This window comes from Cricetulus griseus, chromosome 2 (assembly GCF_003668045.3).
Source record: "Cricetulus griseus strain 17A/GY chromosome 2, alternate assembly CriGri-PICRH-1.0, whole genome shotgun sequence".
NCBI lineage: Eukaryota > Metazoa > Chordata > Mammalia > Rodentia > Cricetidae > Cricetulus > Cricetulus griseus.
This window is the reverse complement of record NC_048595.1, coordinates 386,017,353-386,042,515: the sequence shown is the minus strand read 5'-3', so window position 1 is coordinate 386,042,515 and position 25,163 is coordinate 386,017,353. Positions and strand designations below refer to the sequence as shown.

The 25,163-nt window shown below is 47.3% G+C and overlaps 1 protein-coding gene across 17 annotated transcripts in view; it reads right to left on the bottom strand.

The window, feature by feature from the left end:
• Positions 1-404: 404 nt before the first annotated feature.
• Ppp6r2 (protein phosphatase 6 regulatory subunit 2) overlaps positions 405-25,163 on the bottom strand; it is a 94,213-nt gene continuing 69,454 nt past the window's right edge. For 12 of the 17 annotated variants that reach the window (XM_035440817.1, XM_035440818.1, XM_027396258.2 and 9 more), the window contains 16 exons: positions 24,927-25,053; positions 23,430-23,582; positions 14,176-14,391; positions 12,843-12,907; positions 10,925-11,040; positions 8,828-8,913; positions 8,248-8,328; positions 7,782-7,879; positions 7,543-7,600; positions 7,109-7,233; positions 6,668-6,831; positions 5,753-5,909; positions 5,571-5,659; positions 4,681-4,876; positions 1,391-1,612; positions 405-1,302 (listed from right to left, as the gene is read on the bottom strand). In XM_035440817.1, the coding sequence (XP_035296708.1) occupies positions 1,254-1,302; positions 1,391-1,612; positions 4,681-4,876; positions 5,571-5,659; positions 5,753-5,909; positions 6,668-6,831; positions 7,109-7,233; positions 7,543-7,600; positions 7,782-7,879; positions 8,248-8,328; positions 8,828-8,913; positions 10,925-11,040; positions 12,843-12,907; positions 14,176-14,391; positions 23,430-23,582; positions 24,927-25,053 (2,002 nt within the window). In that variant the 3' untranslated portion in view covers positions 405-1,253. Of the gene's footprint in view, positions 1,303-1,390; positions 1,613-4,680; positions 4,877-5,570; positions 5,660-5,752; positions 5,910-6,667; positions 6,832-7,108; positions 7,234-7,542; positions 7,601-7,781; positions 7,880-8,247; positions 8,329-8,827; positions 8,914-10,924; positions 11,041-12,842; positions 12,908-14,175; positions 14,392-23,429; positions 23,583-24,926; positions 25,054-25,163 lie in introns of those variants that run through there. The other 5 variants (XM_027396266.2, XM_027396267.2, XM_035440819.1 and 2 more) reach the window with 4 other exon arrangements.

The following is a 25,163-nucleotide window of genomic DNA, read 5'->3' as shown; positions in this document are numbered from 1 at the left end:
TCCTGGACTGCATTAGACCAGGAAATCCATCAGTAGGACACATTCTGGGGAGGAAAAGCCCTGCTCTCGAGTCAGAGCTGGGGCTGCAGCTGAGGCACTACTACCTGAGCAGCTGAATGCTGCCAGAGGCTAGGGGCAGAGCCACAGGACCCAATGAAGATAGAAGCAAAGATGCTGCTGGGAGGGAGGGATGTGACTGACCCTTGGTCAGAGTCACCTCCCGGGATGGACCCTGGAGTTGGATTGGGGAAGCTTTCCCAAAATGGGTGTCACTGGTCTGACTGTTCAGGTAGAGCTTTTCATTTCTGTTTCAACATGAGACCCAACTACTGTGAATGAACTTGGCGATAGCAAAGATGTCCACATAGGCTGGGCTCAGCACCTGCAGCTTTAACAATACACACTTTTTCAGTAAGAATGATACTTTTTATTGGGGGGTTGGATGCCCTGTCAGAAGGTCAGAACATTTAAAAAACAAAACAGACTTTTAGACTCTTCCTGGACATTATGGGCCTGCCCTGTCTCCGAGCTTCCGGGTGCTCTGCTGTGTCCACTCTTCTGTGTCTGATGTTGGCTACTACCAGGCACTTCTAACCACCCACTCAAGCATGCCAGCCAGTCTGCCCTAATGGTCACAGAGACAACCCTGTCTGGTCCAGAGGGTCTTTTGTTTGTAAGGCAGTCAAAATTTGCAGCCTGATTCAATGCCAGCTCCCAGGACACCCCTGGGTAGCTAGAACTGGAGTTTGACCTCATGGCCAAACTAGTGCTAGACCCTTCTGTGTTTATGGGAATCAGGTCTCTCCAACTCAGGCCTTTGCATCCGCCCTGAGCTAAGGGAGACCCTGTACTGTAGCTGGGTACAAAGTGCAAAAAACGGCTTTTCTTCCATGCGTTAAAAAATACAGGTGAAACCAGAACTTGGAAATCACACCCTTCCTGCCCATCTGATCGTGCTGGCACCTCAGGATTTCATTCCCTTCCCAACTCCTGCAGGTGGAAGCTGCATGTCAGGGACTTCATTGCCATACCAAGGCCTGGACCTGGGGGTGGCCAGGTGCATCCTGTCTTCCAATGGGACCAAGGGCAGGCAGGAGAGATGTGAGTTGGGTCATCCAACTGGTTCCAACTGCCAGCTTTACCAAATGCAGCATTTATTTTAAAGTTAAATTAAAAAAAAATTGCATCACCAGGTAGTTTTCTTGATAAAGGAAGCAGCCTGACCAGGGCGGGCCACAGCTGGGTGGCAGCGGTTACACAGGACCATTTAAGGCAGCTCCTTCTGGAAGGGCATCTGTCTTCCTGCATGAATGGGAAAGGGCAGAGTTGGGAGCATGTGGCTCCTGGGATCATCCAATCCCACCCTACTCTCTTAGGCCAACCTACTCACCTGTCCTTTGTTCCCAGGGTGGCAACTAAGGCTGGGGCTGCTGTGGTTACTGCCATGATCGGCCCTGGGGGAACTGTAGTAGCCACTGAGGAAGAGACGACTATGGTGGCTGTGGGAGGGCCTGCCTTGCTTGGTGCTGTGGTGGCCACAGCAGAACTGATGATCACTTCTGGAGATGAAGGGCAGGCAGGAGCTAACACAGTGCTGTCCGTACACTCAGCCCTGTGTGGCAGATAGGCTTCAGTTATGGGTGCCCCAACCTCACTGCTGCCTATGTCATACCCAACACCCAGTAAAATGACCCAGATCCATCAAAGGGCATGGGAGCAGCACACACAGCTCCTTTCTGCTCCCATCCCCTGTGGCTCTGCAGCCCTGAGTCCCAATCAGTGGGACAAGCCACAAGACTACTGTGACCTCATCCTCCCTACAACAGCACTCAAACCCTGACAGTTGTGGAGCTTTGTTTACTGAAGGCCCCAGTGTTTCTTCTTAAATTCAACTCCATCCTTACCCTATCAAAAGGGTCCCAGAAAGCTAGGCATTGTGGTACATGCCTTTAACCCTGCACTTAAGAGGCAGAGGTAAGCAGGACACTGAGTTTGAAGCCAGCCTGGCCTACATAGAGTACGCGCCCAGCCAGGACTATGAAGAATTTAGAAAGTGGGGATGGAGTGGAGGGAGGGACTATCTAGGCACTAAGGGTCTTCATACCCAAGGCTAACCTAGCCACAAATCACAGATGGATCCACTGGCCTGCAGAACAAAGAAACCTAACTCTGTCCCAGGCAGGGGTGTTCAGATGAGATACAGGGCAAGAGGGGAAAATTCTAATGGTGAGTAAGACCTGGCAGGGATGCAGCTACCTAGCATGTTTTGAGAATGGCCTTGAAAGGATTCACTTTTGCAGACTATCTTTTTCAGCAGGGCTAAAGTGGTTCCCTAGGAAGGATTTAGGAAAAGAGGGCTATGGTTTGCAAATCTCAGCAATCCTAAATTTCTAAGTCAGGCTATTAGCTGGGCATAGTGGTATGCTTCTGTAATCTACACTACAGAGATGGAGGGAGGAGGATTGTGAATTGGTGAGGCCATCCTAGGCAACACAGCAAGACTCGCAAATGAGCCTGTGTGTACTCTCAACCCAAGGAGCTCTAGACTAGGCTTTCCTTTGGTTAACTTCACCACATCAGTGACCACAGGAGCCCCTCTCTGGGTCTTGGCTCTACTTTTCTGCAAATCTGTTAGAGTATAGTGTTGGCTTTAGGGCTGTGTCCTGCCTGGGGTTTCGAGAATATAGGACCAGGAGATCAATGACCTTTGGACATCCACAGCCAGGGTCTGTGGGGACAGAATATGCATCCATGAGCCCAACTTGGGCACAATGGTTCTCAATCTGTAGGTCATGATCCCTTTAGAATTACACTTCATTACAGTAACAAAATTATAGTTATTACAATAACTTTGAGGCTATAGAGATGGCTCAGCAGTTAAGAGCACTGGCTGCGGGCTGGAGAGATGGCTCAGAGGTTAAGAGCCCCGGCTGCTCTTCCAGAGGTCCTGAGTTCAATTCCCAGCAACCACATGATGGCTCACAACCATCCATTATGAGATCTGGTGCCCTCTTCTGGTGTGCAGATATACATGGAAGCAGAATGTTGTATACATAATAAATAAATAAGATGATTAAAAAAAAAAAAAAGAGCATTGGCTCTTCCAGAGGTTCCAGGTTCAACTCGCAGCTCATAACTAACTCCAGTTCCAGGGGATCTGACACTCTCACACAGAGATAGATGTAGGAAAACACCAATGCACATAAAATAAAAATAAATTACTAAAAAAAATATGGTTGGGGGGTCACTGCAACTTGAGGAACCGCATTAAAGGGTCACAGCATTAGGAAGGTTGAGAACCATTGTGTTACACCAACCAATGGATTCCAGTTGGTTGAGCTCCCAGCTTATGAGGGAAACACTTAAGCGCCAATATCACAGAGGACCCCCCAGAACCACACAGGGTGTAGCACAGGGCCTACTCTGCTTGTGGAGGAGGTCTGGGTTGGTGGGGTCTAGGGCCTGAATGCATAATGGCGGACCTTGGGCAGTCTGGCTGGTGCCCAGCTGTCAGGTACAAGCTACCTTGGAAGAAGTGTAGGCAGGGACAAGACTGGGAAGCCCATGGGTGACACTCATTCAGAGCAGGTGTAAAACCCTTTCTCACATATGGGGCTCAGGTCAAGAGCTTTGTGAGATTAGTATCTTGTCTCCTGGTAGGGTTCAGCCTGGGACTTCCTCTACTGCATTCGGAACTTAGGTGGAGGTTATGCCTCTGGGCTTTTATACAGCTGCAAGCCATGTCCACTATCCTGGTCAACAGGCAACTCCTTATGTTCCTGTGCCTTAGCACCCGCTCTCTAGCCCCTGAATGCCAGGAGGTACATCAGTTCACTGGTGGACCCCAGGAACTTACCTCTGGGGGCTGCCCTTAGTCACTGGGTAACTCCTAAAACACCTTGGTCCTATCTTCTCATCGTAACCACTCAAAACAGGGGAAAAAAAAAAACAACAAAAAACGCGGACTGGCTTTGCTGGAAGGGCTAGCCTCTTTGCAGGGAGGATATGACAGTCTTATTTTCTTCAGACACCTCATGGGAACTTTCGCTTGTCTACCTGCAAGTTGCTTAAGTTGCTTTTAGCTTCCAGCCAGGGCTCAGACTACAGACCCAAACCCCAATCATGAGAAATGCTTTATCCTACTGTGTGGGCATGCAGGGCACCTTACTAGAAAGAGGGCAGCAAAGGAGGGCTGGCCAGCCCCAGAGTCATGAGCTTGCCCTTTAGAAAGTTAATGGCTGCAGGCCTTTTCTCCACTGTCTGGAACAATCCTAGACTACATAAGGAGGTTAGCCAGTCCCAGAGCCTGAAAACCAGGTATTCTCTGTAACTGGCCTCTAATGGAGGCTGCCCTCTCAAATTTCTGAGGAGCTCTTGGAACATCCAGGTTCTATGTACTATTCTGAATCACTTAAAACAGAAAACTTGCACTATTGTCAAAGAAGTCCCATGCCCTCAGTCCAGCCTTCCCCATAGTAAAGAGGCACTGTCTTTTCTAGAGAAGGCTTCACAGGATCATTAGCCACTGGGACAGCAGCAAGGGATTCCAGCCTGGCTGCCACTTGTACTCAGCTAAGATCTGGTGACTGAGCCTGGCTTTTAGCAGTTGTAAGACCAGAGACTTGTATAAGCACACGATATTCACTGGGCCCCCAGACAAAGTTGCCATTTCCTTCACACCTGCTGGCAACAGCCTCCTCTGTCTTGGGCAGTGGGGAGGCCTTTCCACCATGACCTGTGCACACAGCTTCCACAGCACCAGCTGCCTTCTCATCCTCTTCACTGTCAGATCCCCCAGAGGAGCTGCTGTCAGAGGCTACCAGTGGGGCCTTCCTAGTGACACACACGTTCCAGGCACAAGGAGAGGTAGGACCAACTGCAAAAGAAGGAACCCTGCGATATTTGTGAGGGCAGAGGGGCCAGAGAGCATAACTACCATGGCCCGAGGGATCCCCAATTTGCATGTGCCAGGTAAAATATGAGAAGCAGAAACAGCTCATATTGGCCTCATGAGTGTTACACATGTGCATCTGCATGTTCAAGGGAACCACATGAACTGCCATGGACCCTCCATGTGGACTGCCCCGCCCCTACTCCACAAGATAGGATACATGTGTGTTCTTCTCAGAGGAAGGTACTTCGGGCTTAACACCCAGGAAAGGCACTTTAGGAGACCACTGTTACGCTCCTTACTCTCTGACCTGGATTAGTTGCCTAGGAAGGAGATCTTGGAGAACAAGGTTTTGATTGGGTCCCATGTTGATTTTCCGTCAGTGACTCATCTACATAACAGTGTGACTCAAGGATGCAGATGGGTGCAGACCTGGGCTGTACAGCCTGATCAGACCTGGCTATGAGGGCAGCCTAATGGCCATGTTGCGTTGCCCTGCCCTGTTCCCCTAATGCTGGAAGACCTCCACCTATACATCACACAAGTATATATGGACCCCAATACCACAAAGGCATAGTCACTCCTGGGATCTTGACCACTTCCCACTTTCCCAGGGGGTCTGGCCCTGCATTAGGCCTGGGAACTAGTCAAGACAGGTATCTGAGCTGCTGCTACTCACAGGCTTTCTCTGGGCCTGGACTCTGGCCACCCTCGGCATGGCTGTGGTCCATATCCACAGGCGAGCTGCACCGGGGCCCTGACTCAGAGCTACAAAAGAAGATAAGGACAAACTGAGCCCATGGGGCAACACTGGTCCCGATACCCAACAGGCCCAGCTCTACATGCTGACGTGTTTGTTACCAGCAGAAAGGCTGGAAGTCGGTGAACTTGGCCCAGCCTTTCTCCTCTGGAGCTGAGGGACCAGCTGCCCATACACTAGAACCCACATCCCTTGAAGCTCCTGGGGCTGCAGACATCGGGTTCACTGGCTCATCAAAAACTGCTGTCCATGTAGTACCTGCCAGGGGGAGATACAGCAGTCAAGAACAGCAGGCCCACTATGTGATACACAAGGGAGAAGCAGCATCACATGGAGATGGGTAGAGGGATCAACAGAGCTCAGCGGGAATACAAGATGTACCCAGTTCAAAAAACCCAGAGGAGCTCTCCCTGTCTGAGTATCAGAGCTGGCAGGACCCCCAAGTGCCTTTACAGAGGGTAGTATGGCCTCAGATCCTGGAACACTTGGTTGCAAGGGCCTCGAAGGTCCTGAAAAATTATCCACTGCAACAAAGCACATGTATGGGCATCACTGTCCCAACCCAGCTCACAGGCACTCTGCTCTCTCCTTGACCTTGGCATGGGGAGCCCCTACTGTGGGTGTTCTTGCCTTTGGCCTTGCATTTTCAAGGCAGAAGCAATAAAAGGGGTCTCTTAAGAGGTAGTATTGGGGTGGGTTCTGCTACCGAGTACACCTGAGGGATGGCAAGCAACAGCTTTCCTAACAATGAGACCAGCTGTGCAGATGCAGATGTAGGGTGCAGGTACCACAACAGAAGGGAGTGAGAGCACCTTGCTCTTGATTCAATGTAGAGCACAACCCCACCTATGATGGCCAGACCTCCCAGAACATTCCATGAATCCATGTGTAAATGGGGAATTCCATAGGTCATTGACAGCCGGAAACACAATGTCTCCAAAGGGAACTCCTAAGACATACAAGTCAGATCGCCTGTCCCCAACACCCATGTCCCTGGCTGAATCTTCAGGTACTACCTTCCAAATCACTGTCTGAGCGAGGACCTTCTTTCTGGGTAGGGGACGAAGGAGTGGCCAATCCAGGCACATTCCTAGCTGCTGCTAAGCCAGCCTTCCTGTCCTGGCCTCCATGCTCCAGGGAATTCTTTGAGTAATTTTCTGAGACATGAGGGGCTCCAAACCTGGGAAGACACAAAGGTAGATGCCTGGTGAACTTGGTTAGATGCTCAATGCTGGAGAGCCCATGATAGCTCAGCGACTGGGGTCAGGAAAGGTTGGGCTCAGGTATCCAGATAAGCACTGCTTAGTTCCCAACGGCTTCTGCTCTGTCTGGTCTTTACAAGAAGAGTCACTGCCTCTCTGGGTGTCTGAGAACTTTCAGCATCTGGATATCCAGTGCTTAATCTTGTGCCTGCTCCTCACTGGTGGAGGCATTGGGAGAATGAATGAACCCCACACCTGGCTCTGGCCATCACCCGGGCGGTACATCGAGTCTCCTCATCTTCCCAGATGTCTTCTTCCTCCTCATCATCGAAGGGCTGGATTCGATCACTGCAGCAGGCTTCAAACAGAGCTGCAGTAGGCTGTAAGATCGAATAAGGAGCTGGTATCTGGAGAACCTGGGGAAGCCTTGGTCCCAAACAGCCCCCAGAGGGGCTTAGCTCAAAGGACAAGGCTGACAGACAGTACAGGAGGAGGTAGGAGGGAAGCTCTGCTCTCAACTCCCATAGAGGGGTGCCTCCCAGTCCTGACACACAAATATACTAACCAGGGCCCCCATGGTCCCATCCACCTGTGACAAGGACCAAGTTGTGGGTATACCCTGCGCTATCTGAGCAAAGGGAATAAAATGATGCTATGCCCTGTAGCCTGTAGCAGCTCCCATCACTCACACTGTCCTCATCGGCTTCAATGTTGAAGTTGATCTCTGCAATCCGGTCAAATGGGGCACTGCAAGAACAAGTGCCCTCAGTACCTCCTCTGGTCCAGTGGGCCTGGTTGCCCTCAGACAGTAGGTGGGACTTTCGCTATCTCCTCAGGAAGTGAACCTCATTCCCAGCAAGATCACTTGGAGCTTAGGGAAGAGGATTCGTTAGCCTAGAGTCTGAGCCTCTAGGATGTCTGCACTCACTTGATGTTGTCATCCTGGTCTGCAAATTCCTCATCATTGAAGCCAAACTGATCCACAAAGTTGGCTGTCATCTGCTGGATCTGGTACTCAGAGAAGGCCTGGGAGAAGAGGATGTTGTTATGGCACAAGCTGTAGCCTGGAGGCTGCTCCTTGGAAGCCAGAGCTCTCGTGCTCAGGGGCTCTGGCAAAGCAGGTAGTGACTGTTCCCGCTGAATATCCAGAGTGGCTGAGCAGTTGTGTACAGAAGAATACCTCCTTACTCAACTTTCAAGCTCAGTGTCCCCAGAGTCTCACCAAAGTGATGTGACTTTGGGGGTGTCCCCCCAGGCCTCCCTCTCCCCCAGAGATGCTTGGGGATAAGTGACTTTTCTCTTTTTGCTATGCAATGTCATGGGAACTAAGCACTACCAAGGACACAGGCTCCAGAAGGGCCCGGCGGGGTGCAGAGTGCCGGCCATGCCCTCACCTGCTGAAGGGACAGCTCGTTAGGGAAAGTACCCTCAATGTCCTCGTCCTCACTTGAGGAGTGAAGGTGGTGAGTGCTCACCTAAAACACAGGCCAGATGGGGTGGGCATGTGAGCTAGCCAGACGCCACCCAGTCAGTCCAGCCAGAGCCCCAGGCCCCACCCTGCCCAGCCTGGGTCTCCCCCCAGCACCCTTCCACACCACCAACCTTCTTGTACTTGTGGGCCTGTGTAGCTTACTGCAAGGTGATGCCAAGTGAGGCCAAGGCCTCCTGAAAGAAAGCCCAGCCTCCCTGGCCCAGGTAATACCCTGGATCCCAAGCATAGAGTCCTTCACAAATAAGCTAGAGCTGTGGGAGGGAGGAGATGAAGCGACAACACCAGCTTTGCAAAGATCGTCAGGGAGCCAGCTCTGGTGTGACATTGCAAGGGTATTACAGACTGCAGGCCAAAGACTGGAATGGATGCCCAGTTGCAGCACTGCCCTTGCACTTCTCCCCCTGTGCTGCCGAGTGGGGCATATGGGACTGGCAGTGGTCTTAGATGCAGCTGTGCCATGGAAGGAGCCCCAGCTTCCTCACCAGGTCCACAGTGTTCCTGCGGTTGGTCTCCATCAGTGTCTCTTCCACAAAGCTCTCCCAGCGCCCACGGCAATCTGCAGGGAGCCCTGCAAGGTAAGTGCTACCTTGTAAGTCCTTGAGATTTGTGCACACAGGGCAGGGCACTTAGGAGTGCTGGCAGGCAAATGCTGCTCCAGAGAGGGACAAGCTATGCTTCTATGGTCAGCCCACTTGAGGCAAACAGGGGCAGCTGATGGGAAGTAAATCCATACAGCAAAAGAGCCTGAGACTACAGCAACCCTGGGCAGGGCAATGCTCACCTTGGTTTTACAGCGATATCAGGGGCATGAGAGTTTTGCCGATTTGTTTATTTACTTGCAATTCATAAAAATAAATTTAATATATTGACAATATATTTTCTTTTTATTTGTTTGTTTGCTTCGTTGGTTGGTTTCTCTCTCTCTCTCTCTCTCTCTCTCTCTCTCTCTCTCTCTCTCTCTCTCTCTCTCTCTCTCTCTGATTGGTTGGTTTCTCAAGACAGGTATTTTTTTTTTCTTCTGTGGAGTCCTGACTGTCCCAGAACTTGATCTGTAGACTAGGCTGGCCTTGATCTCAGAGATCTGCCTGCCTGTGCCTCCCTTATTTTACATACCAATCCCAGTTCCCTCTTCCTCCCGACCTCGTCCTTCCACTCCCCCTATCTTCTCCCCCTATCCCCCCATTCCTCAGAGAGGGTAAGACCTTCCATGGGGAGACAGGGTTTCACCATATGACTCTGGCTGTCCTGGAACTCAATATGTAGGCCAAGCAGGCCTCAAACTCCTTGTGATCTACCTGTCTCTGCCTCCTGAGTACTGGCATTAGAAGCATATGCCATCATGCCTGGTGGCATGAGAATTCTGAGTCCCACCCTAAGGATCTAAAGCAGCCCCCTTCCTACTGCACTCTTTATAGGCCTGAATGTGGTCTACAGCCTGTGCCTGATCTGGACCAAGAGCTTTCTGCTCATCCCTCACCTTCCTAAACTGTCCTGTCCTGGGCTCCAGGCCCATTTGCTTTTCCTTTCTAGCCACAAGGGAGCCACCCCTAGCTTGCTCACTCTTCTGCCCTGCGGTTTCCTCATCAGAAGTGATCATGGAGCAGCAAATTCAACTTCATCAGAGACTACTGAAGTACAACCAGGGAGAAGGGTGACAGGCAGGTCATAGGGAGGACCACCTGGATCTTCCTTACCCCGTACTTGTTGGGGAAGTACTGCACAAAAGGATAATGGGGCCAGACACAGAGCTTGCCCATCCTCAGCCACAAGTGCTATACACAGAACCCATGGTTATCCCTAGTGCAGTAAAGCTACCTTTTCAGGGTGCTGAACAAGCAACATCTCAAGTCCATGCACAAACTAGTTCCCAGACATCTCTGAGGCTACCTGCCTGTCAGTCCTGACCAGGCTGCAGAGGATCTGGTATACCCTATTCGGGCTTGCTGGCAATCTCTCCTGCCCTAACCCAGTTCTCCCCTCACTCAAGCACTTAAGTCAGATGATAGAATATGTGCCATAAGATGAGAATGTGGTCATGGAGCCACACTGTGCTCAGGACATGAAAAGGTCAGAGAGGAGTGCCCCTGCTTTAGAGCTATGCATAAGAGGGCAGAGTAGTGGGCATCGTGGCTGAGGGCAGGGGCTCTGCTGTTCTGCTTGGGGCCCAGAATGGTATTGTACACCCTGTAGGGCTCAGGGTTCCAGTCTTGGTGCCCACAACCTGCTTCTTGGGGCAGGACATCATCTATATTGATGGCCTCTGGATATGCATACTAGGAAGTCCTCCAAATTGCTTGAGTTGAAGACAAAACAGGAAGGTGAGCCAGGACCCCTAGTAAAGGCATAGCTCTGGGCAGCCCATAAGCACAAGAGAGCATGGTGATTGTTTCTTGGCTTTTAAGTCCAGCATTCAACCATGAACTCGGTAGGCTGAATCTCCTGTTCTCTACAGATGTCTGCTCCATGAAGAGAACATCCAGCTTACACTAAGAAGATGACAAAGAAGGCTGCATGCCCATATCAGTGTAGTTGTCACTGCTAAAGACAGAGGGCAGACGAGAAGAAAGTGGTGGGCTCACCTCGGATGACTTCACTGATGTGGGTCTGCACCGGGCCCTGCTCCAGGTTCTGTACAACTGCATTGGCGATCCGTGTGAGGTGACCCATATTCCCACGTCTCATGCCACCTGCTGCCCTGAAAGTGAAATGAACTATCAACTTCTTGCTGGGATGGCCAAGTAACAGGCTTTCTGAAGCTCATCTCCACTGTCACGAGTAGCCTAAGCTTTTGGCTACTTTGAGGTTGTCACTCCAGGTTAACTGTCCTGGTAACCACCTGACCAGTCTGTGCCTGACCGACAGCCTCACCTTTAGGACACTGCTGATTTTCCAGCATCTGGTGTGCATTAAGTTCAGCCCCACCTCCCTTATCTGACCAAGAAACACTAATGAGACTGCTTACTTCATGGCCTATTTATGGCCATGAAGATGGAAGCACAGAGATCACAGTGTTGGCCCAAGTTCCACCAGGGGTAGTAGTGAAGGAGGAGCTGAGTTAAGACTGATGGCAGTACAGCTTGTGCTGGGCACACTGCTTCTAGGATACTGCCCACTGTTGGAGCTGGGTGGGCACTAAGTGAGCTGGTCTAGCCTCGACTGGTGTACCACACAGGTCCTGGGTTCCACAACTGTACTCAACTCCCTCTGGGCCCCATGAGCCCTGCCCAACACTGCCTAGAGCCCACCTGTTCTCAGCAGGACAATAAATGAACGAGGTTGGCCACCAAGTGCTGAAAAACATAGAGCATTGTTTCTGAGTGGAGGGAAGGCTCAGACAGAAGCTGCAGAAAAGCTAAAATACATCCCTGAGCAAAATGTGCTTCCAGTTTAGTAAAATCCAGTGTGGTTGCCTTTAATCCCAGCACTTGGGAGGTAGAGGCAGGCAGATCTCAGTGAATTCCAGGACAGCCAGGACTGTCACACAGAGAAACCCTGTCTTGAAAAACAAACAAAAACCCCAGAAAACAAAAAACAAACAAAAATATCCAGAGTGGTTAGAGAGACGGCTTAGCTGTTAAGAGCACCAGCTGCTCATCCAGAGGACCTGGGTTTGATTCCCACATAGGGCAGCTCAAAATCACCAGTAACTCCAGTTTCAGGGGATCCAATGCCATCATCTGGCCTCACATACATGCATACATGCATGGTGCACAAACAAACATGAGGCAAACCCTCATACATAAAATAATAATTTTAAGATAAAAGAATGGCTGCAGCCAGTACATAGGAAGCCGAGGTAGTAGTATCAGAAGTTCCAGGCCAGCTGGGGCTATAGCAATACCCTGTATCAAAAGACCAAAACAGCAGCTAGTTGTGGTGGTACATGCCTTTAATCCCAGCATTTGGGAGGCAACAGCAGGTGGATCTCTGAGTTTTAGGCTAGTCTGGTTATATGATGAATTCTAAGATAGCCAAGGCTATATAATGAAACCATGTCACTGGAAAAAAATTTAAAAGTTCTTTAAAAAATAATTAGATCACAAGTGCACAAAATTCAATCAAGGCCTGGCAGTGATGGCACACACCTTTAATCCCAGCACTCGGGAAGCAGAGGTAGGTAGACCTCTCTGAGTTCAAGGCCAGCCTGGTCTACAAAGTGAGTTCTAGGATAGACAGAGAAACCCTGCCTCAAAAAGCCAAAACAAAACAAAGTCTGAGCAAGACAGGTCGGGAAGGTCACCTACCTACACTGTGTGGCCCAGCCATCCATCACCCAACATGTCACTCTCCATGCCTCCCTGCAGACTCCTTCCTGAGCAGCCCTAATTGATGTTTACTCAGTAGCAAGATCCCTTCTAGAATAGTCCCAGGCACATAACTATGTGACACACTGCTGATGCCTGGACATGGAGCCTGGAGTCTTGCAGTGTCCAACATCCTGATGAGATGCATCTCTTGCATCCCTAACTGGCCAAGGGGGTTCCTCAGGGTCCTTACTGTGTGTGGTCATTGGCTTCCCAGGCTTCCAGGATCCTCTGCACCAGGCAGCACTTCTGGAACAGCTGTGAGAGCAGAGCGGCAAGCAGTGTGAGTGGGAGCCCAAGGTTCACACTGCCTCCTAGGTGCTGCAGGTAGTGAGCTGGCAAATCAGCACTGAAGACCCTGTGGCCATGACATCACTGATGCTCAAGGGCTCCAAGTCTCATGCTATTGAATGCCCTGAGAATGAAGACCAGTAAATATAGTAAAGGACAGTCTATGCTCCTCCAACATGCTAGAATATCTCCTGCCTCCCCTCCTGTGGGCCTCCTCCTACACTGCTGGCCACTGTCCTATCAACTCTCTGGAGCCCTTAGCCCCAGGCTGTTTTCTTGTATATAGGATGTCTGTTACAGATCCCAACTCACACCTTCACCATCACTATCTGGGGGGCCCTGCTGGTCTATATGCCCCCCTCCCATGAATAGTAAGTACTCTCTGTCCCCATGTAGCTCTTGCCACTGTAATCACCTGTCTCATGGCTGCTTAGTCATTGGGCCATAAACTGTGGGCCAGAAGGAATGCATCTTATCCAGTATTAGCTCCTGCGAGTTTGTCTGCACACAGGTTGCCAGGATACCTACCCTAAGCAAGCAGCACTGAGACCTTCTAAACCCAATTAAGCACTGCTATCTATGAGGCTTCTGAACAGAGACCCAGGAACCCTTTACCAAAGTTCTGCCCTCCTGCCAGGCCTGTAACATGGTCCAGAATGTCCTTTACCACAGTATAACTGGGCAGCAGTCATGGTGGGTATCAGCTTAGTTTATGATCCCAAGCTGTTTTTTCCCTTTCTTCCCTGGCAGACATTCATTAGGGCTGCTCTCTACCAGGGACAATATTAAATGCTAATGTCAGAGAGACTGAGTTACAGACTCTTACCCCTAAGGTGATCAACCCAGGTGAAGGGGTAGGGTGACAACTGCATGGTCATCCTATGGAGAATAAAAGAAGTCACAAAGAAATCTGGTGCACCTAGCTTCTAGGAGGTCCAAAGTTCTGGAAAGCTTTCTCATGAGAATTTAACACTTGTATTTTCCTTTGTGTTTAGTTATAAAGGTAGACTACCCACAACCACAAGATCATCTTTGCAAATGCTGGCTTGCCTTCTCTGTCCCCAACTCTCACCCTGTCAAACCTGAATGTTTCTTCACAATGTTGTTCTTGTGACCCATGTGAGGGTTAAGGGATAACAAACCAGAGCCCAGGAAGTGCTGGCTGCAGGTGGCACAACTCCACATGGCCTGGGGGCTGGCTCAACTGGCAGTGATGAGCAAAGGCACTCACTTACATGGGTCACCATCGTGTTCTCAGGAAGGCTGGTGACTGACTGGGGTGTCTCTGGCTTCCCAGTCCCATCTCCACTCCCCTGCAGAGGCTCCACCTTGCCATTCGATCCACTGGCTTCTGCCGGCTCCTCCCGGGCAGCATGGGAAAGAATAGCGGCTATGCATAGTTCCACTTGGAAGTGCAAAAAGTTATTCCAGGTGTACTTAAAAAACAAGTCCTGAGTAAACAGAGGACAGAAAAAAGTCTTTAGATGGGTCTTCTCCAAACAGCTGAATTATATGGTGAAGGGGAATCGATCTCAAAACTTCATCTGCTAATTTCCCAAGTGTGCAGCTGCTGGTGTGCTAGGATGCTTCCCTGAGGCCCATTTCTCACCTAGCAAGTTCTGTGAAGATGTGCCCTGCCCACTGCCCTCTTGCTGGCTACTTTGCATACATCTCAATGACCTCAGATGTCATCCTTGTAACTGTCCTCTACTTTCTTTCTTTCTTTTTTTTAATGTCCTCTACTTTCTGTGGATTCTTTGTTCCTTAAATTAGAAACTTAACTAATTTGGAGTACTTTTTTCTTTTATGGTGTCTTTAAAAGGCTATGTATTTTCCTTTACATTTCCTTTTCCTTACATTTCTACTTTACACTTTATATATTTTATGATATAATATTTTAAAACTATGGTTCAACTCTAAGAATTTAAAATTTTCTTTCATTATTTTGTCTCTAACCAGTGAGTAAACAGAAGTATGCTAAACTTGGGACTCCACTAGGATGAGTGACATACATCTTCTTCTCCACATGGACATGAGACTGATGTGTGCCAGGCATCTGTGAAAAGAGTCAGAGCTGGAGCATCATTGGCAAAGCCTAGACAAGGAACCACAGAGGACTAAAGAGATCCTGTCTCCCACAGAGCCTTTTCCAGACCAGGGTAAGGAGAGGAGGAAAGGCTTAGTCCTCCGCTCTGGACCCTTTCCACTACTGCCTCTCACACAGGCCGGGGTTATAGCAGGCCACAACCCCAGACCCAGCTGCACAAACAAGTATGTGCTAGGTAGAGGGGTGGGTATAAGTTTAGGCCCCTCCTTTATAACAAAGAGTACATCAAGCAGAGAAGTCATCCATTTGACATACTTCTCCAAAAGACACACAATCTCTTTTTGAGTGTGTGGTGCACACCTTTATTCCTAGCACTTGGGAGACAGAGGTAGGTAGACCTCTGTGAGTTCGAGGTCAGCATAGTCTACATAGCAAGTTCCAGGCCATCTAAGGCTACATAGTGAGACCCCCATCTCAAAGACAAAAAGAAAAGAAAGAAAAGAAACAAACAGTCCCAGACCTTAGCTTTACTTTTATTGGCTATGTGACCTTAAGCTACCTTAGAAGAAGCAGACTGGGGTTGGAGAGATAGCTCAGAGGTTAAGAGCACTGGCTGCTCTTCCAGAGGTCCTGAGTTCAATTCCCAGCAACCACATGGTGGCTCACAACCATCTATAATGAGATCTGGTACCCTTTATGGTGTGCAGGGTTACATGCAGGCAGAACACTGTATACATGACAAATCAACAAACCTTTAATAATAAGAAAGAAAAAGAAACACTACAAAAAGGCAGCAGATGTGCTACCTACGTCACCTTTCAACAAAGAAAAGTGAGAACACATGAACTAAATGGTGAATGCTACCAAACATTTAATTAAAAATTTACTTATTTTGCTGGGGGGGGTGGTGCACACCTTTAATCCCAGCACTTGGGATGCTGAGGCAGGTGGATCTCTGTGAGTTCGAGGCCAGTCTGGTCTTCAAAGAGAGTTCCAGAACAGTATCCAAACCTACAGAGAAACACTGTCTTGAAACACACACACACACACACACACACACACACACACACACACACAAAAAAAAAAAAAAAAAAAAAAACAAAAAAACACCAAAAACATCTTTTACTTCTTTTTATTTCACATGCACTTATGTGGTGCTATCTTGCTTGTACAAATAAAGCCCATCTGAAGGTCAGAGAATGGAGCTTGCCACTTGCTAACCATTGAGGTCTGGAGGTCTGTACAGACAGACAGGAAATGGGGTACCTGGGCGGTAACAGGATATAAGCAGGGAGAAACAGGAACTGTCTTGTCTGCTGAGATGCTAAGGAGGTAAGGTATGCCATGGCTTGCTCCTTTTGCTCCTTCTCTGTCTGACTCCAGGTATTTATTTATTTATTTATTTATTTTTAAAGATTTTATTTATTTATTATGTATACAACATTCTGCTTCCATGTATATCTGCACACCAGAGGAGGGCACCAGATCTCATTGTAGATGGTTGTGAGCCACCATGTGGTTGCTGGGAATTGAACTCAGGACCTCTGGAAGAGCAGTCGGTGCTCTTAACCTCTGAGCCATCTCTCCAGCCCTCCAGGTTTTTATTATACCAATTAAGAACTCCATTTACACTCTTGCATTTTGCCTGCATGTCTGTCTATGTAACAGTGTTAGATTCTGCACCTGGAGCTACAGGCAGTTATAAGCTGCCAAGTGGGTGCTGGAAATTGAACCCAGCTCCTCTGGAAGAGCAGCCATTACTCTTAACTGCTAAGCCATTTCTCCAGACTCTTAAAAAAAAAATTATGTGCCTGGATATTTTGCCTGCATGTATGTCTATGTAACATGTGTGTGCCTGATGCCTGTGAAGGCTGGAAGAAGGTGTCAGATGTCCTAGAACAGGAGTTATAGATAGTTACAGGCTGCCATGTGGGTGTTAGGAACCAAACCTGGGTCCTCTGCAAGAGCAACAAGTGTTAACTGCTGAGCTTTCTCTCAGCCTCTCTACTGAACACTTAAAGAAGAACACACATATTCTTCTCAAACTCCTCCAGAGTAGAAGAGGCAGGAGCACTGTGTGGCTTGTCCCATGAGGCCAACATCAATCTGATACTTAAACACATCAAGAATATGGCAAGAAACCTTTAGTCTGCCTCATACATATTGATACAAATACTAACAAGATGAATCCAGGTTCCCACTAAAAGAACTCACCATAATTAAATGGGACGATTTCTGGTCAGCAAGAGCAAGGGTAGTTCAACACAGGAAATAAATCAAAATAGAGTGAAAGATAAAAAAAATCAAAAGTATCTCTTTCAGAGAAAAACTATTTAATAAAACTCAAGTCTTATGGAGGAAAGTGCCTAAAAAAAACTAAAAACAGAAGGAAACTTCTTCAAGGTCTCTACAAAATGTTTATACCTAACATCATATTCAATGGTGCAAAACTGAAAACTCCTCCAGGGACAAGACATGGGTACCTTCTACTCAGTGTAGCGCTGGGGTCCTCACCAGAGCAATTAGGCAAGAACACAAATCATAGGTCTCCAAACCAGAAAAGAGTAAGTACAATTATCCCCATTGCAAAATGACATGATCTTGTAAAAAAAAAAAAAATCTAAAGACTTCACATAAATTATTAGAGGTAAGAAACAAATTCACTAATATTCTAAGACAGAAAGTTAACACAGGCAAATTATATTTCTACACAGCATCAATAAACAATTTCAAAAAGGAAACCAATACTATATGTATAATATTATAATTTTACAAGAATAAAATCCTTGAGACTAAACTAAAGAGGCAAAAAGCAGTGCACCCAAAACTACAAAACAGGCCAGGTGGTGGTGGTATACGCCTTCAGTCACAGCACTCTGAAGGCAGAGGCAGGCAGACCTCTCTGAATTTGAGTTCAGCCACCAGAGCTACACAGAGAAACCCTGTGTGGAAAAAAACAAACAAAGGAAAAAGCAGAAATCTAACACTGATGATGTGAGAGTTAAATCCCTGGGACCTACGTGATAGAAGGAGAGAACTGACTCCCACAAGCTGTACTCTGACAGACACATACGCATGGTGGTACCTGAGACCACACAAATAAATAAATAAATAAATAAATAAATAAATAAACAAAATACAAAACATGCTAAGAGAACTCAAAGACGACCAGATTTATATATTTATTATTTACAACACTAGGTTATTTTACTTTTTAAAAAAACGTGTATAGGTGTTTTGTTTACATGTGTGTCCTTGGAAGCCAGAAGAGGGCATCAGATTTCCCAGGCCTGAAATATGAGTGGTTGTGAGCTACCATATGGGGGCTGAGAACTAAACTTGAGTCCTCTGGGAGAACAGCTAGTGCTCTAAACCCCAAGCCACATCTCTAATGTGAACAGGGCTTTGTATATTATACAAGTGCTCTGCCACTGCACTATATATCCCTAGTCCCAAAGAAATCAATTTAAAAAATTGAAAAACAAACACCAATATTCTCTTAATTAATGTTACATTACATGATAAAGAAATAGAGAAAAAAACACAAGTATCTATACAAACACATTCTTAACAAAAAAGAAACACTCTTGTCAATTACAATTGTTTCTGTAACTGGTCACATGGCCTTAGCTGTTATTTTCCTCTCCTACCTACTCGGCATTTCCTCTACCATCAGCAAGAACCCCGGCAGGTCTTGGCTCTTTTCCTGGAGGAGTAATGCATACCTTCATTCCTGGAAGGTGTGTGCTCTTTGTCATCATGCCTGGAATCAGGCTGTTGTAGTTTCCATTGACTTTAATAACAGGACACAGTTGCACCAAGAGATGCCCCCTAAAGGATCTCCTGCACTCCAGATGCAATCCTTCTTACCTCCACTGTGTAGAAGCAACCAATTTCCCCATGGTAATCTGGATCAACCACCCCTCAGACACTGTTATTCCTTCCTTAGTCTGTTGGCTTAAGGACATTAGAATCCAAAGTGATCAGGGAGAAGTCTGAACATCCAGTTTAATGGAATGTTTGTTGTGGCTCCTGGCAGGGGCAATCCCAACTCTGGAACTAAAACTTTTAGCCCAGCAGAATTCAAGGTTGCAGAAACAGGAAGCCAAAAATTTCCTGATGGATCACTGGGGATGATGGATAATGAGTGGAACCACTCCTTTTTCCACCCCATTGATTTCTGGACCCATGGATCCTTGTTATAGTAAGGGAAACCATACTATATGTTGGACACTGATTCCAAGCATATAACATCTTCTAGGGAACCCTGCCTGCCCCAGCCCTCCAGGCTGCTGCCATTTAATTGGTGCTGGAACTTGGTCTTCAAATGGCCATTCCATCTTTTTTACCAGGCCAGCTGCTTCAGGGCAGTGGGAACATGGTAAGACCAGTGATTCCATGATCATGGGCCCACTATCATACTTCTCTGGCTGTGAAGTGAGTTCCTTGGTCAGAAGCAATACTGTGTGGAGTTCCATGATGGCAGATAAGACATTCTCTAAGCCCATGGATGGTGGTTTTGGCAGAAATATTACAGGTAGGAAAGGTAAATGCATAACCAGAATGAGTATCTACTCCAGTAAGGACAAAGTGTTATCTTTTCCAGAGGAAGTGGTCCAATGTAGTCAACCTGCCACCAGGTCACTGGCTGGACACTCCAGAAAATGGTGCCCTATTTGGGGCTCAGTGTTAGTCTCTACTATTGGCAGATTTGGCACTCAGCAACAGCTGTAGCCAGGTTAGCTTTGGGGAGTGACACCCCATGTTGTCAAGCCCATGTATAATCCCTATCTCTGCCACCATGGCCACTTTGTTCAGTCCTCTGGGCAATGACAGGAATGGCTGGGGAAAAGGATTGACTGTCCACAGAACAGGTCATCCCATCTACTTGTTTACTGAACTCCTCCTCAGCTAAAGTCACCCTTTGATGAGCGTTTACATGGGACACAGTATCTTCACATCCTATGCCCATTTGGAGAGATTTATCTACATATTTCTTTCCCAAATGTCTTTCTCACCAATTTTCTAATAACATTCTTTCCAAGTTCCTGACCATCTAGCCAATCCATGGGTTACAGTCCATGAATCAGTGACCAACTGAGCATCTGGTCATTTCTCCTTCCAAACAATATATATAACCATGTGTGCTGCCTGAAGCTTTGCCCATTGTGAAGATTTCCCTTCACTAGTTTTTCAGGGTTGTTCCAGAAAGGTGTAATGCTACAGCTGTCCACTTCTGGACAGTGGCTGCATAATGTACAGAACCATCAGTAAACCAGGCCATAGTCTTTTCTTCCTCAGTCAACCAATCATAGGGCACACCCTGTGAGGCTATGGGTGCATGCTTGGAAGCAGACAGCATTGTAAAGGGAGTAAAAACTGTAAATATTTGGGCAACTTCTTCATGTAACTTGCTTATGCCTTCAGGACCTGCTTGGGTCCAATAACATATATACCATTTCCATTTGATAATAAATTGATGCTGTGCATGGCCTACTTTATGACTTTGTGGGTCTGATAACACCTAGTTCATGATGGGCAGCTCAGGTCACATAGTAACTTGGTGGCCACTGTCAAACATTCAGTTTCCACTATGACTCAATAGCAGGTGAAGAGCTGTCTCAAGTCTGGAAATTAGTTCACAGATTGAGATTCCCTTTTGCCACTAAACAATGGAGCCTTTCTTTCACTTGGTTAAGAATTTTTATTTTATATAGATTTTATACAGATCAAACAAAACGGCAGTAGATTTTTTTTATATGTTTTGAGCCTGGAAATACCATGCACCAACATGAATCACATCATCATAAAGATCACTTTGCCCATTATGGGCTAGGCGATTATGGACATCACTTTGTCTGTGCTGCCCATTAGCCTCCCAAGTACTGGGATGGTAGGCACCGTAGCTAGTTCTCATTTTAATTGTTTTTACATATATAATTTAATGGCATTACGCACTTTGCAGCTATCTATCTCCAAATTTCTCCCCTTCCCAAACAGAACTATACCTTTTAAACATTAACTCCCCATTCTGTCTCCTGCCTAGCCTCTGGCAATTGCTATTCTTTCTGTCTTTGAATTTGACTACTCCAGGACATTATGTGTCTAGGTAGAATCATAGATTGCTTTTTTTGTAAGTGGCATATGTCACCAAGCACGGTGGCCTCAAGGTTCATCTCCATTGTAGCATGTGTCAGGATGTCCTTCCTTTTTAAAGCTGAAGCGTTTATAATCATATGTATATATTTAGTTTAATCATTCATCTATCAGCAGGTGTTAGGACTGCTTACACTTTTTACTGTGGTGAATAGTGCTGCTGTGACCTGGAGTGTACAAAGATATGTGGTTAAGGTCTTTAGATGCATACCTAGGAGAGGATATACAAGATCTCATGGCAGTTCTACAGTTACCATTTTGAGGAACCACCAACTTTTTCAAAACAGCTATATTGTTTTGCAGTCCCCCAAGAGTGTACAATATACAAGCTTTCCAGTGTCTCTGCTTAATGATTTCCTTAAAGTGGGGGCAAGCAGATAGTCCAATGGGTAAAACTGCTTATTGCCAAAACTTACAAACCACAGTTTGATTCCTAGGACCCACATGGCAGAAGAGAAACTTATTCTTGCAAGTTGTTTGACTTCCACATGCATGCTGTGGCATTTGTGAATATATATGCAAACACATATATACACACACACGCCCCATTCCCCCACAATAAACACAAAATGAAAGTGAAGGGAAAAAGTGAGGCAGAGTGGCACATGCTTTTAATCCCAGCACTCAGAAGGCAGAAGCCCCCCCCAAAAAAAAAGGGGGAGCATATATTTCAGTGGTAGAGTGCTTGTCCAGCATATGCAAGCCCTTGGATTCAGTTCCTAGAATTGCTGAGTAGATGAATGAATGAATGAATAAATGAATGAATATACAAGTTCTGTAGGGGAGCTCAATGATGGAATACTTACTTAGGTTCTAGTCCAAGGATCAGAGACACAAAAGTAAGTAAGCAAGGGCTAGGAAAATGGCTAAGTACTTGCCATATAAGCATCAGAGACCTGAGTTCAATCTCCAATGTCTATGTACAAGTCATGCACAGCAGTACACACCTGTAATCTCAGCACTAGGGAGATGAAGATAAGAGTCCCTGCTTGCTGGCCAACCACCAGCTGAATCAGCAAGTTCCATATTCAGTAAGAGACCCTGCCTCAAAAAGTAAGGTGGAGCCAGATGTGGTAGTACACACCTGAAATCCCAGCACTTGGAAGGCAGAGGCAGAAGAATCACTGAGTCCAAGGCCAGCCTGGTGTACTTAATAAGTTCCAGGCCATCCAGAGTGAGACCCTGTCTTAAGAAACAAGTAAGCACGGCCAGGTGGTGGTGGTGGCATAAGCCTTTAAAAATTCAGATAGAATCATTTTGAAAAGAAAAGGAAAATGAGCCTTTTATAAACATATCCCTGATGCAAGCTGAGATCTGTTGTAGCAGTGCCAAATAACTTTTGGTGGGGGGGGGGCGGTGTCTCTTGTAGCACACTATGTCCAGAGTGTATTTGACAGCACACCTAGCAGTGCCATATTTGAGGGAGCCTCCTGCTTTCTGTGAATAGAGGCTGCAGGGCATGCCAGAAGGGACATGTCTAGAGTACTCACGCAGGGCAATGCCTCTTCCCAATGCCTCTTCCTGCTAAAGGAAACAGCCACAAGCTCTTTGTAGTAGCATATGCTGCCCAGAGCCAGAATAGGCAGGTTACTACTGTTAGCACATCTCTCTCATCAGAAATCTCCAGCATTCTGGCCAGGCATGGTGATACATGCCTTTAATCCTAAACTCCTAGGAGGCTAGCCTGGTCTACATAGCAAGTCCCAGGCCAGCCAAGGCTACACAGAGATATTCTGTCTCAAAAACCAAAACCAAATAAACAAGCAAACACCAAAATACCCAAAAAGGTAACCCACAGGCCACTGGGTAGCTTCTACTGACAGAGGAACATTTCCAACTGAATGTGACAAGAGCCACAAGGATCTACTATAAAAGACAATGACCTTCTCTCTAGGACCCTTTTGTTTTGTTATTTATTTTCTATTGTTTTTGTTTTTTGTTTTTTTGAGACAGGGTCTTAATATGTAGCTCTGGCTGTCATGGAATTCACTATGTAGACCAGACTGGCCTTGAACTCAGAGATCCACCTCTCAGGACACTTTGACCAGATGCCTGTCCTCTGCCATCAGGGAAGTTCCCATGATTCAGGCTACTGTGAAGCTAAGACTAAATCACATCCGTGTGTGTTCAGTGTGCTCCATCAGAGACCCATGATTAAGTCCTTCCTATCAGTGCCTCTCCTTGCCCAGATGCTGAAATGCCTGTCCTGCCGAACCCTGCCCCGTGCTTCTAACCCATCTCCACGGCACATATAGACAAGCAGAGCTGGCTATGGTGCTGACTCACCAACAGTAAGTCCATGGTGTTGAGCCGGCAGAGCTCCTGGTTGATGCTGGGCGTGTTTGTGTGCAGCAGGGCAGCCATGAGGCGTGCACCATGAAGACGAGCATTCCCCAGGGGCTCTTCAAGCACGCCAATAGTGGTCAGGATTGCTTTTTTCTGCAAACACAGGAGGCATCACCCAGTTGGAGTTTCATAACAAACAATGCCACTCACCTATGATATGCCTGGCCTGGAGAGAGTAGAGTGTGATCAAGACAGGGCTTCCTGCAAGAAAAGTGAAGAAATCCACAGGATGAAGGACTCTCTTCTCCCCTCATGGTCAGAAAGAGTGGATAAGGGGATCAAAGGCTTTAGAAAGCCCAGGGACTCTTTTGCCTGGACCTACCAGGCCAAAGGACTACTACTATGGCATGTGAAATGTGTCCAGTGTTCATGATGAAGCTAGTAGTACCAATCTGAAGGCAAACATGGACATGATGCTTGGCTGTGTATCCCATAGAATTCTTTGGGGGATCCTGAGCTAAGAGCTTACCTCATTAACAGCATAGCATTTTTTCCCAGTTTTTTAAAAAACATGTGTTCATGTGTGCATATTATGTATGTGCTTATGTGTGCACTATGTGTATGTGTGTGCATGCTCCTGGCACTTGTATGCCACAGTACATGTGTGAAGGTCAGAGGGCGAACTTTGTGGAGTTGATTCTTTCCTTTCACCTTTATACGATTCTGAGGAATCAAACTCTGGTCCTGAGGCTCACATAGAAGCATTTACCTACTTAGCCATCTCAGAGGCCCCAAGCTTGCTTCATTAGATTGGATTCAGGAATTCTCTGATCCATCTCTGTCCACTTTTCCATAAACTGAATGTTTGGGGCCGACAAAACAGAGTTCTTGCCTCCATGAATCCTTCTTTATTAGTGTGTGTGGGGGTGGGGAGGGGAGGACAGGGTGGGGGGGGACGACAAGACAGAAAACAAGTCAGTCAGTAAGATGGGTGTACTAGGAAAAGGGTGGGAACTCTGTATGGGAAAGGACTTCAATGTGAGGCTGGGGTGCCAGAGAAGAAGACCTGGTGGGCAGGAGGCAGTTGAGACCTTTGTAAACTTCACCCTCCTCAGCGTAATCCAAGAACTACCCTGAATTGTCCACTAAACAAAGGGCTCCCCTGGGATCTTGGCCCCTAGGAGCTGAGCCACCCTTGGTTAGGTGTGCCTCTGGGTTGGTTAACCTCATGCTTAGTTACCTGGGGAGTATGCAAAAGTCCCACTCCCAGGCCTCTCCTAGTAGAGCAACATGGGTATTTCTAGCTAGTGGCATATTTTAACATCTGCCCAGTGGTTGGTTCTCCAGTTAGCATCTTGAAGGGCAGCATCAAAGCACACTTAATGCCATACTCTGCCTTAGCCTGCACATTACAGGATGTGTGTGTTTATGGAAGCAGTTTATGGAAACTGCCACAGTATGTCTCTCAACATCCCTAACCATCTCTCAGCCACTTACCTTTGGCGGGTGGAGCAGGAGCTGATGGAAGTTCTTCAGCCACGGCTCGATGCCATGCAGGATGCTGCTGTTGACAGATTCTGACCTTTCCAGTCCCTGAGAAAAGGAGTCCACCAAACCTTCTGTTCTGTGGATAAAGACAGCAGCAGAGCCTTGGCATTTGTACCATGTCCTTGCATTCCCCATTCACCTTGTCAACATTATGGCCAGTATCTTCCAAAAGCACTTGTTGGGTTT